Below are 12,735 nucleotides of genomic sequence, written 5' to 3'. Positions count from 1 at the left end.
TCTATGTTCAAACTACGAAAATATTCCATTTATTAACATTGATTCCTACTCCGCCACTGGAAATTCACTTATCGCAGTGGTAAAGTAAAAGCGGTTAAACAGTTCCAGACCCGTCCGTGATAAATGAATTTTGCAAAGTTGGATTCCTTATTATTTTTGTTTTATTTCTAAATGTAATATTTTCATTGTCAGAGCATAGAAAACCTGTTTTTGACCTTCAAAATGACCTTCATTTTTTTAACATTATTAGAGCCCTCTAGACATGAAATAACACCCCTATATTTACGTCACACTTGTGACTGTAAATGTGTTCCCTAGGGGAGAAGACTGCATCGAGAACAGGAAGTCCAGATTTCTATTGGGAATCAAACCCTACGATAAAAGGCTGTTGTTCCGGTGATCAATTTTTAACATTACATTAAGATTACATGACACATTACTGGCTGATGTAGAATACGACATCAGCATCCTTTTAATGCGTATATAGCCATTTTAATGCTTGAAAATGTGTTATTTAGACCAAGAATACATTAGCTTAAATGTGCAAGTGTTATTGACCAATAAATAATAGGCCATATTTAAAATTTAGAAATTCTAAATTTCTGCAAAATTCTAAGTGCAAAGTGAAGAGGGATGACGTACTTTGTGTAAATTGTGTTGTTATAATTCTTTCAGTGTAATACGGTATTTGCACTGTCACTCACGTTGGATTAAAAAAATATTATTAGCTAAAGAATACAATCTAATTGGCAGGTTTAAATGTTGATGTATTTGCCCTCAGATGACCGACAGGAGGATTTCTCTTGCCCTCAAGACCAACACTGATGGTGGGGGCGTGACCCCTCCGGGCCAACACAGGAGGTCCATCATGGACCTTTGCCAGCCGTGGTCACAGCCGCAGGCCTTGCTCGCTTCCCGACAAAGTAGCATGAGCGGCGCTGGCAAGAGGCCCGGCCCCGGCGGCGAGGGTAAGATGCCTCAGAATCTGCTGAGTGAGCTTAATTCAGTGCTGAACAAGACGGGCCGCAGTGCCAACATTGCTGACTGACAAGAGAGGAAGAAAAGTGCATGCGGCGGTCAGCGAACAGAAAAGTGGAGCCTGACAAGACTCGCTGATGCAATTTTTACGCAGCGGCAATACATCTCATGTGTAACTATTTATTTGTCTATCTCTTGCATGTGACAAAGTATGTCATTGCTGTATGGAATTAAACAGTAGAATAAAATCCCTCAGTAAGAATAAATGAAACCTCTGTTCAATAATGTACACTGCAGGCTTAAAATGCACATGTTGGCAATTGTCACATATAGAGAGCCGCCTTCATGAAATATGTATTTGATCATTTTGTTTTCATGATGCTTGCTCTGCTAACCAAAGAATTGCCACCTTTGGTGCATTTGCATAGGTTTCCCTTCATCTTGACAGCCTCTTTAATGCAATTAGAAGATCTCTGTGACAGTATGATTATTTATTATGTGCTTGTTTTTACAGATATTGTTGTTTGGGAGTCAGAGGTGAGCATCAGTGACAAAATCTTTGAAAAGCAAAGACTCGAGCTCAAACGTGAGCCGCTTTTTTTAATTAAAAGCTTTTAAAAATAAAACATGTCTCTGTGAATAATAATACCAAGTGACAGTAGGGGTGGATTTTTTTTTTCCGTCCTTTTGTGTGCAGCGGTTTAGGAGTGGATGAATTAGCTTAAACAAACAAATACTGTGCATACAGACAGGCTGTGTTGTGGTTCTCCACATTTGTAGTATCTTGTCGATGTAAGATTGTGTTTTTTCCCCTACCTGGAAGCTGCATATCTTCAGAAAGACAACCTTTCTCAGGGCTTTCTTGTTGTATATATTGTTAGATTGAAATTTGAACATCAGATTTGACCTAAAACAAGCATGTCCAAAGTGAAGCCTGGGGCTATTTGCTGCCCGCAGCTGTATTTTTAATGGCCCACGGCATATTCTCCAAATTTTAAACTAAAAATAAAAGGATATATGGGGGGAAAAAAAGTATAAAGTTCAGAAAATATTCCCACACTTGGAATTATTATTCTTATTTTTTAATTCAGTGACAAAAAGAAGAAGCAATCTTTTGAGCTTTAAAACGGAATAGCTGTAAATCAGAGACACGGCACTGTTAACTCTGACATACTGCCGCTGTATAACATGCACATCGAGCCGTGGCCCTTGTGATTTACATTTCCAGAAAGGGTACGCCTTATATTAATGGAGCCGTCCATTTTAGCCTCTATAAATAGCTCACTGCATGAAGTCGTCCCTCTGCTTACTGGCTTCCTGTTTTTTTTTTTTTTCCGCTGATCCACACATTCCACCCTCTAATCTAGATTCTATTAATGTCCCGCCTGATATTTACGACACATGGTGCCTTTTAGCCCCGACACGGCTGTAAAATATATGTTCAAACCGGCCAAGCTTTATCTAATTAAAAGCCTCTGCCACTGCAATTCAGCTGGGATTGAGTCTTTAAAATCTCAATCAGCCCAAAGACGCCCCCACCACAACCTCACCCCCCATCCCCATTTGGAAGAGGGAGCAAGCCACTGAAGAGCTAATAAAGAAGGGAATCGCAGACATTCCAATTAAGCATGTGGGAGAAGACGTCTGTAGATCAGTTCACTTCTGTGTTTGGGTTATATTTTTCTTCCAATACCTCACTCTTTCATTTTAGAAACATTGTATTACCTGCAATTTTTTTGCAGATAGATGACCTCTATTGTTGCGGTGGACCGCTTTTCATCAATTCTCTGATGGCAACACCAGGTCCCTTTAGTTATTGTAAAAAAAAAAAAATAATAATAATGCTTTTCATTTTGTTGCAGAACACTACAAGAGTTGTGGGGCTTTGTCGTTATTTGGGTATTGGCAAATTTAACATTTGAAACTATGAAACGAGACAGATCACCATCAATGAAATGTGCATCTCTTCACAATGAAAACAGGATTATCTTTGCTTTATTCCAGAAATTCTTGCAAGATCAGCCGTAGCTGTACAGTGAAGTGTACAGGAGACAAGCTAGCTTGCTGGAAAAAACTGCTTATGAGCTTCTCCAGGTCGCATTCAGGGTCAAGCACCCTGAGGAAACAAGACGATCCAAGATCACCAGAGAGTTAGCAGCAGCTGTGAACTGATCAGGGAAGGACCAGCGAGCCCCGCGGCCATTTCCATTCGGTAATCCACTCAGGGGCTGGAATGAGAAGTGAGGTCGGGTCGACCCTTACCAAAGTCCAAACAGCAGCTGGGCGTCAATGCATAGCTTCATATTCCATATATTGGACTCCACGGAGCTGCACATAAGACATTCAGGAGTGCACCCAAGGACGCAGATATAGATCAGCGTGCTAGGATCATTTGTTGCCTTATTTGGAGTCCATTATTTATTTATCCCACTTTAATCTCCCAACTTCACTACCTCCACACTAACCTTCATCTTCGCATTGTTTGGTCTAAATGAGGTTATCAGCAGTGTTGGGCAGAGAATTGCCACACTGGAAGCAAAATAAACATTTGCTTGTTAAACATTCATAGAGCTGCGCTCTTAAGTTTAGTCGTCCTTGTCGACTTGGCAAAGTCGCCAGCCGCCGATCAAAGAGGTTTGTTATTATTTCATAAAAGTCATTTCCAAGACGGTGTGAATCGACATGAACCCCAGACTCCTCCCTGATGGAAATGTTTAACTAAAAGCTTTGTTTTTTTTTGTTTTGGTTCATGTTATAGAATGCATTTTAGTGTACTGTATCTTCTCAAAAGGTTGTGGAAATGGTTACAGGCAATCCTTGTGTTACGACATTTCGTGTTCCGATAAATCATTAATGCTGTAAAAAAACAAGAGATAACTTGTTACCTGCAACATCACTTTTGTTCTTTTATGTTAACTTGTTCCCCATTGTGTCTCCCAAGGAGGACTCTGCTGATTACTGAACGCCAAAGAAAAGGAAAGTGAACAGAGAAATATGAATCTTAAATATTCAAGCTGAGAAATTCTAATCCACATTGACTGCATGCAAACGTTTCGACCATCAATCATGAAGCATAACAATGAAAGTGTTGCAGAAACATTTATTTTACACCATGACTTTGAAGCAGTGGGAGGGGGGGGGGTGCGTGATCTATGAGGTACTTGTCACTGCTGTTCTTCCATAGATAGCAAAAGCCAGCGTTTTTGGTTTGTTTGTTTATTGACACACGGTGGTCGAGTGGTTCGCTTGTTTGACCACACAGTCAGGAGATCGAGAAGATAACGGTTTCGAATCTCCATTTGGGCATCTCAATGTGGAATTTGCATGTTCTGTGTGTGTGTTTCCTCCAGGTATTCCGGTTTCGTCCCACATTCCTAACAACATTCATGTTAGGTTAATTGGCAACTCTAAATTGCGATTGGTTGGCGACCAGTCCAGGGTGTACTAGCTGGGACCCTAATGAGGATAAGCGGCATAGAAAATGGATGGATTGTTTACCAGGAGGTGACCAGACTACAACAAAGCTAACCCCAACTTTTCCTGGACCAGGATAGAATGCAAACACTTCATATTCAGATAAAAGGTAAGAACTATGGCTGGCAATTGATTCAAATATTTAATTGTGATTAATCACATTTTGTTCAAAGTTAACTGTAAGTAATAGCAGACAGGTTTTGGTGGTTTACTGGCATCTCATTGAGAGCTGTGTGTGTGCTCTCTCCCTTTCACTTAATCACATTAACACAAGCCCCCAAATAGCTGTCCTCGTCTATGCCTGCCAGTAACTAGCAGCTCGTAATCCAAACTTCAGCTCACAGTAAAAGCAAAGAATCAGCCAAGAGACAGCTTGTAACTAAAAAAAAACACTTACTTTGGACAATCGAATGCCAAAGTAACACTGACTATAATAAACCAAACAAACCTGCGATGCAACAGTACCTTCTCTCTTCTCCCTGGCGTTAGAGAGATGACGTACTCTGGTGACAACTCAACTCACAGCGACAGTAGATACAAATAACTCTAGTCTTGTCAAGCGAGCCATCTGCCATGGCTGTGAAGCTACACTTACCATTCCAAATACGCTTTACTTTGTCCATTTCTGATCAATATTTGTTCCGGCTTGTGGCTCCATATCATCTGCCACAGCGCTGCATTTCCGAAAGTCAAACAGGACGACACACCGACAAGGAACACACTTTGTATCGTATTGTCACGAGAATAAACATAAACTCAAAACAATGAATTGAGTTTGACAGCTTGACACAAGCTGCAGAAATCAATGCCTGTGTGTTTGATCACTCCCTTATCAAACGATCTGTGTACGATTGTTTAATGAACATTACCTAATTGCTAGGGGCCCTTGAAATTGTCTAATGGTGGCCCCTGGTTAATTGCACTGATCGTAAATAAATTTCCATTCCATGTGATCTGTGTCTGCCAAACTCAGGGATGATTGACAACATGAATTTGTGTGTATTAAGAAATGAACTGAAAATTTAACTTTGAAAATCAATCTACGTAAGATTATATTATTACAAGCCATCAAGAATTGTGTTCAACGGCACTATGTCATTTAAGATGAATTCACATATTTTAAGTGTAGACATATTTTCTGGGACATCTGAGCATACTTTTTTGGATTTTGCCCATTCTCCACAATCCTTATGTGAAACATGAAAGACATATTTCTTTCCATTTTCTGTGCATTCAAACCAGAGAAAACAAGTTAATATGAGCTAGCTAACAATACACATCATTGGGACCTATCTATTTCAACTACGAAGCTCCTGTAACAGGGTTTTGTGGTTTGACATCCATGCTGTCATCATGTATTAACAGGTACATGCACTATTACTTGCATTTTGATTATTTAAAACATTACCTTTGGAGGCGGAATAGGTGTATCCCGTTATGAGAATTAATAAGCTGTTTCTTTTTGTCTGTTTTTATAGGTCTAGAACACAGAAAAGAGAAAGACGAGTGTTCCTGTCTCACGTAAGGATTGTGGATCAGCGGAAATTCCCCCAAGAGTTAAGTTTAGGACAAATAAATTGGAGGCTAACAAGTTAGCTAAGTATCTAGTTATACGCTATAAGCAGCGGCTATATCTTATGTCTCTGCAGTGATCCCATGCCCGTGTATTAGAGTTCAGCAATGCGTTGTAAACATAGGATAACACGAGTGTAACTGACTATAGGGATGTTATTTCATGACTACAGGGCTCTAGTAATGGTAATGGTATTGAATCCATTCATTCATTCATTCATTTTCTACCGCTTTTTCCTCACGAGGGTCGCGGGGGGTGCTGAAGCCTATCCCAACTGTCTTCAGGCGAGCCGCGGGGTACACCCTGGACTGGTCGCCAGCCAATCACAGGTCACAGGTACACTGACTACTCTACAGCATATCCAATTTGACTTTGTAAAGTAGTGTCCATGGAGATATACTGTCATAAAAATGCATTGCATTAACCTGATATACTGTAGGCGACAATGACCTCATAAAGAAAGTGTATGTTTTCCCCTTCTTAACTCCCAAATATGTAACTTAAGAACCAAACAAGGTTGTTGAGTTCACTGAGCCAAAATAGTCAACATTAAAGCTAAAAAAAAAAGAAAATGCTGTAGCATTCCCCAGAGTCGCTTGTTGATATCTCGCTTTTATAACATGACCCATTTCCACTTTTTGATAAGAATAGCAATTACCACACGTCTTTTCGCCTCCCGTACGAGAAACATGTCTCGACCCCTGCTTTGTTTCACTCAATGGGCTTGAAATGTTGCCACGCATGAAATGATATTTCATGACATACAAGCACGTTCATTTAGTCTCATTGTTTTCCATTTGCACCCTTTTGAACTGCGACTTGTTTTGCTCGCACCAGGCCTCGCCTCCAAGCTATTTGGGACTAATGTGCCTCTAAGTCTGCAAGGTGCAATTAGCCAGGATGAAACAATCACACAATCCCATCTCATAATTGATATTAAGACCCGTCTATATGCAAATGGTTTGAAAAAGATCCAATCTGCCCATTCTGTTTGATAAGGCTTTGAGCTCCATCATAATACCTATCAAATCACACATCTTTTCCCCAGCCGGCCTGCTCTTTTTTTTCCCCTCCTCCTCCCTGATGATGAGATAATGACCCACGTTGGTGAGTGAGATTTCTGATTAGCACACCAACAATGACTGCTAATTACCAGCTGAAAGACAAAGCCCTGTGGCGCTGCAAAACACTGCACCTGTGTGTGTTGTTTTGTGATGGTTCCCCCACCAGGATTGACGAGAACGCTCACATTTTCAGTGAACATTCGGGGAGGAACAGCACAGTTTGGTACACACCTTTATTTTAAAGTCAGGGTTTGGTTCAGCTTTTGTGCAAACAGCCTTTTTTTAATGAAACCTAAAAACAAATGGGTAGTTGTACTTCCTGTTCTTGGCGTAATATGTACAGTACCATGTGGGTGTATCCACATGGTACCCCATCCCATTAGGCGTACTGTTACAGCCCTAGTTAACATTAACCTAAATCTCCCTAATGACACCTTGCTGCTGCTAGGAGTTGCAATGAGACAAATGTTTTACAATGCACCCTGTCAAGGTGCCCCCCCCACTTCTGCATCCCTGCTGGCCTCTAGGGAAACACATCTCAATGAATATTTGATTCCCGTTGATTACCTTTTGCTTTGGTTCAATATGGCATGCATAATGAACCACAACAAGGCCAGATTGAAAATACAGCTTGACAGCGTTTTTCCTCCAACACAATCAACTCCTCCTTTTAGTGTTTTTTTGCACTCACTTAATGGAGCCTCAGGCAAATTTTAGATCTTAATTAAAAGTAACTATATGGGAAGAAGTACACCTATACAACGAGCGAACAGCTTTGACTACTCCAGGTAAAAGTTTTTGAGGTCAGAGGCCCGATATTAGCTTTTACTTGCAGAACTGTACTTTTTAATCTATGCTGAATGTTCATTTGGGCTGCAACTAATGATTTTCGTCAAATAGTTAGCGATATTTTTTTTTATTTGTCAAATGATTATTGCTTATATCGCTGCAGAACAATACATGCTTGCACCATATTAGAAAACCTCCCAATAACATCAGAAAAACATGCAATATTTGTCACTAGTGGCTTTTGAGAAAATATGTTTTCAAGGGGAGTTGGAATGTTGCCAGATCTAGCAACAAAATCGGCAAGTTGGCACCACTGATATGATCTGCTGTATGCAGATCTGCTATATGCATTTGAGTCCATGTGAGTCAATTCATTGTCAGGACTTATTATTGTAAATTGTAAGAAAAGAAACACAAACGACTTAGGAACAAATTGTTTTACTATATTACACAAAGTATACATAGCTGTCCGTCGCTACATTGACGTTCAAACTATTGCTTTTTCTTTCTCCCCAAAATAATAAATTCATAAATGATCACTGTTTCATGGGTATGAATGTGAGTGTGAATGGTTGTTTGTCTATATGTGCCCTGTGATTGGCTGGCAACCAGTCCAGGGTGTACCCCGCCTCTCGCCTGAAGACAGCTGGGATAGGCTCCAGCATGCCCATGACCCTGGTGACGATTAGCGGTAGAAAATGAATGAATGTTTCATGGTTGAATACAGCCTATTAGTAGTCCAAATTAGACATTTTCCATCCATTTTCTATACCGCTTATCCTCATTAGGGTGGGAGAGGCGGGGTACTGGTCACCAGCCAATCACAGGGCAAATATAGACAAACAACCATTCACACTCACATTCATACCTATGGACAGTTTGGAGTCGCCAATTAACCTAGCATGTTTTTGGAATGTGGGAGGAAACCGGAGAAAACCCACGCACAAACGAGGAAAACATGCAAACTCCAGACAGAAATGCCAAGTGGAGACTCATACATAGCCGTCGTGTTGCAGTGAAACATAAAATGTTGCTCTACTTTCAGTTTGGGTCTACTTTTTATCTCCATTAACTCAGTTTCTCGCTCCTGCCATTTTTTCTTTCTACTTCTTGCCCTCTCGTGTGTCTTCTTATAAATAAATGACTCTGCCGACAATAAAAATTTGTGACATGTCAACAATAATAAATCTCCATCTGCAACATTAATTGCTTCGGCCCTAATATTCATGCACCTTTTAAGTGGCATACAAGCCTGAATACTGTATCACCGCATAGTGCCATAGTATGTACAGTATGTACCACTTTATTACTACAACAGTATTAAACACTTTACTACAAAATTAGAATTTTAAATGTAGATGAAGTGATAATTGTATAAAATTGTATAGTATACTGTATCTGTAGTGACTCTCAAAAATGTTAACACAAAACATCCATCCGTCCTGCTGACTTCAGGAGAGAGGCGGGGTACACCCTGGACTGGTCGCCAGCCAATCACAGGGCACATATAGACAAACAACCATTCACACTCACATTCATACCTATGGACAATTTGGAGTCAATTAACCTGCGAAACTAATTATTTTGTGTATAAAACTGGGTGCAACATACCAGTAATGAACCTAGTTCAAGCTTTGGATGGTCGCGCTGGATGAGCTAATAATTAAGCATCAAACATTTGCTTTTTGAGAGATTTGAGTCACAATAAATGTTTTTCAAGTCACTTCCACTGCAGTAGTTGGCAGTGATTAAAGAGAGGATTCATGCTTTGTTCTCCATAGCTAATTCATGCCTTTGTTCTGCTCTAAAAACATGAAAAAGTCACCTTTTGTTTTCCCCCTCCTGGTGTTTGACTGGAATCAAACCTTTTCCTTGCAGCCGTCCTTGGATTAATCCATTCTCTCTCTCTCTCTCATCGCCTCTAACAAGCCTTTTTTTCTTGTTTAATTACCATTAGTCCTGCCTTGTTTGTGCACGCGTGCTATTTGGGTCATGAATAAACGAGGGACTGGAAGTGGTTTGTGGGAACCGTCGAGTTCCTTTATATTCATCCTGCCGCATTATTGTGTGTGTTTGCTAATGAAGAAAGGAATACTAATGGTGGAAAAACTGTGATTTTTACAGCTGATTGGTCGTAATGGACGCCTGTTCCTTATGAATGAGCATGTCTGGCGCTGTGTGGATGGCTGTGTTTATGTCTTGGGTGGGGCCACACACGCCTGTCAGTTCCTATTATGGAGTGGAGTTTTATGGAATGCATGGCGTCAGATTCCCTCATGGAACTGAAAGAAAACAAAGCCTTAATCTAATTGTGTGCAAAAAAAAAGGAGAATGGGATGATTAAATGTAATTGTTTTCTCAACAACAATGGGAAGGAGGTGGGCTTCTAGTGGTAGTAAACAGTTTATTCCACAGAACTTCCATTTTAGTGCCCGTGCAGCATCATTCTAATGAGAGATGGTGTTTACAGGCCTGCGTTCCTGATATATATTTCATTAATATTGTGGCTAAAGACAAAAGCCAGAAGCAGAGCCTGGCAAACAGCACAATTAAAATAATAATAATAATAATAAAGTTTGCTTTATTGATATAGATAAATTGTAAAATGACAAGCAGAGGACTGTAGGACTTTTATGGAGTTCAACATTTCAATGTCAGGGGGGGGGGGTTACAATGGTTGATGACAGGGACGCTCCAAAACCAAAGACATGCAAACATCATAGAACACATGCAACAGAAAAAAGAGGAAATTTGGTGGAATGGAAGGTATTTGTCTTTGTTGAACATTAGGGTTTTTACGATACACTCAGCTGATGATACGAGACTATACGCACACTGGGTCCATGAGGCAAGGCGGAGGGTGCGAAGGTCTTCAGTGCAGTCTTGACCTGCCAGATTTTTTCTTGACAGATATTGCGACAGCCACTTATTGTTAAAAAAAATAATATTGCTAATAATTAATGTTGCCATGCCTTCCTACTTACCCTGGATTCACATCACTATCCCCTGTGCCACCTGCTGACCCACTGCACCACCCAGCTATACTTGAAAAGTGTCAGGTTTGAGACGTAATTTGCAGCTATTTTTTTCCTTAAAAATTTGAAACCTGCAGCTTATATAGCGATCTGGCTATTTTATGGCTATGCTACATCTCTTGTACTTCAGAACTACTACTAATCCTTTAAATAACCAATCACGATTTATAAGTGAAATCATGACAAGTATGTCAACCTATTGAAAATAGCAGGAGGTCATTTCACAATATAACAGTCTGACTCACAGTATTTTTCTTTCTTTTTTTTTTTTTTTTTACAAAAAACTCTAAACTCATCGCACAGTAACTTAACACTCAAACAGTAAATACAAGTACCAATACAAGTTTAAAAAAAACTATCTTTATTTTCAGCTGCCTCTGTCCCCCAGAGGGAGACGGATAAGCAGGAGGCTGAAGAACTCGTACTCGTTTTGGTACCTATTTGTTTTGTAACTTCGAAAAGTGTGTTCGACTGATCTCTTCTCAGGAAAGATGCACTTGAACATTTCAATTTTAAGTTTGGCGCTAATACTCCTTTGTGATGTTGTGATGTGAGTTGTCGTTTTGTTAAAGTTAATTTTTGCAAATAAATTTTTGTGGGCTGATAAATAAAAAAAAAACCAGGGCCTCAATTTGGACACCAATGCTAACGAAAGTAGAAGGCCAGTAGGAGGAAACACAACAGGGAACTTACGGAGGAGACCCAGGCTCACTTCATTGAGAAAAAACTTTGACTCGGTCGGCGATTATTAACAATATGCAAGCAAACTAAATGCTGTCAATATTATTCAGGATAGGATTGGCTTTTCTTTTACTCCAGCCATCTCGTTTAGTGCAGCCTGCATGCTGCTTTGCGAGGAATGATAAGAAAAAAATGATATGAAATTGGAATCGCAAAGAAAAAGTATTTCATACCGACTCCCCCCGTCCCCCACACCCCCAACATCGTTGCGGGCTCTGACTTCCAGACAGATATCAAATTTGTTCCAGAATGCCGAAACGCCTTCATGATCCACTACATCTCCTTAAATTGAATCTGCTAGACTTCTTCTTCCACCAGCTGATAATAAGCGCATGTTGTGCCTGGGTGGGGAAATGTCAGCCATTTTAAATGACATAGATATATAGAATGCAAACATTTACATGCTGGATGCGCTGATAAAAATGTGCTGTGAATACGTTTCCCACCAATTCTGTGAGAAGAATTTGCACCTTCCAGAACATCACAGTGTTTCTCCCACATTCCAAAGTGTTTTCTGAAAGAGACAGAATTAGCGTCCAACAACAGCATCATTGCCAAAATCTTTGGCAATTCATCTAAGTATTTCATTTCTGCACGTATGGAAGGTCCAAAAAGACGTGTTTATTGCAATATATCTTCTAATGGGGTGATTATTTTGTTAGTGTCGTCCCATGAAAAGATATAATAAAGTATTTCCAGAAGTGTGATCTGTGTACTCACTTTTATGACGTATTTAATGTTATATCGACACTGAATCATGTCTCGGCTATTTTTGCTTACTTCTACTAGCCCGGTAGGATACATTGTGGCCATCTACCACCATGCATTTATGTTTTAAAAGGCAGGATGATGATGCATGACTTGCATTGGGTCTTATTCGATTGTGCAGGTGTTTTACTGTGTGCATTATGAGGATTAATAGGATGCTGCCATACTTATAGTGTGCTTCTTCATAGATGGGGGCAAGATGCTGAGGCAAGAAAAAATACTTTTAATACACAAACAATTCTGCTGCGTAGCACATGTTTTTTTTTTTTTTTCCTGGCATGCGTGAAAAGTGGCGTATGCGCCCACTTGATAG

General features: G+C 40.0%; 1 protein-coding gene and 1 long non-coding RNA gene across 6 annotated transcripts in view; both read left to right on the top strand.

Moving 5' to 3' along the window:
• arap2 (ArfGAP with RhoGAP domain, ankyrin repeat and PH domain 2) overlaps nucleotides 1-4,382 on the top strand; it is an 85,192-nt gene extending 80,810 nt beyond the window's left edge. The window contains exons 33-35 of one of the 5 annotated variants that reach the window (XM_078796877.1): nucleotides 782-968; nucleotides 1,493-1,515; nucleotides 4,329-4,382. In XM_078796877.1, coding sequence (XP_078653003.1) covers nucleotides 782-968; nucleotides 1,493-1,515; nucleotides 4,329-4,376 — 258 coding nt within the window. In that variant the 3' untranslated portion in view covers nucleotides 4,377-4,382. Of the gene's footprint in view, nucleotides 1-318; nucleotides 397-781; nucleotides 1,628-2,982; nucleotides 3,729-4,328 lie in introns of those variants that run through there. The other 4 variants (XM_078796878.1, XM_058069128.2, XM_078796881.1 and 1 more) reach the window with 4 other exon arrangements.
• Nucleotides 4,383-4,384: 2 nt separating this feature from the next.
• Nucleotides 4,385-12,735, top strand: part of LOC144901801 (uncharacterized) — a 50,201-nt gene continuing 41,850 nt past the window's right edge. The window contains exons 1-2 of the long non-coding RNA XR_013629906.1: nucleotides 4,385-4,561; nucleotides 5,931-6,361. This is a non-coding gene — a long non-coding RNA (uncharacterized LOC144901801). The remainder of the gene's footprint in view (nucleotides 4,562-5,930; nucleotides 6,362-12,735) is intronic.

This window comes from Doryrhamphus excisus, linkage group LG2 (genome assembly GCF_037039965.1).
Source record: "Doryrhamphus excisus strain RoL-2023G ecotype Guam linkage group LG2, RoL_Dexc_Guam_v1.1, whole genome shotgun sequence".
In the NCBI taxonomy this organism is placed as follows: Eukaryota; Metazoa; Chordata; class Actinopteri; order Syngnathiformes; family Syngnathidae; genus Doryrhamphus; species Doryrhamphus excisus.
This window is presented reverse-complemented; position numbering and strand designations above follow the sequence as displayed.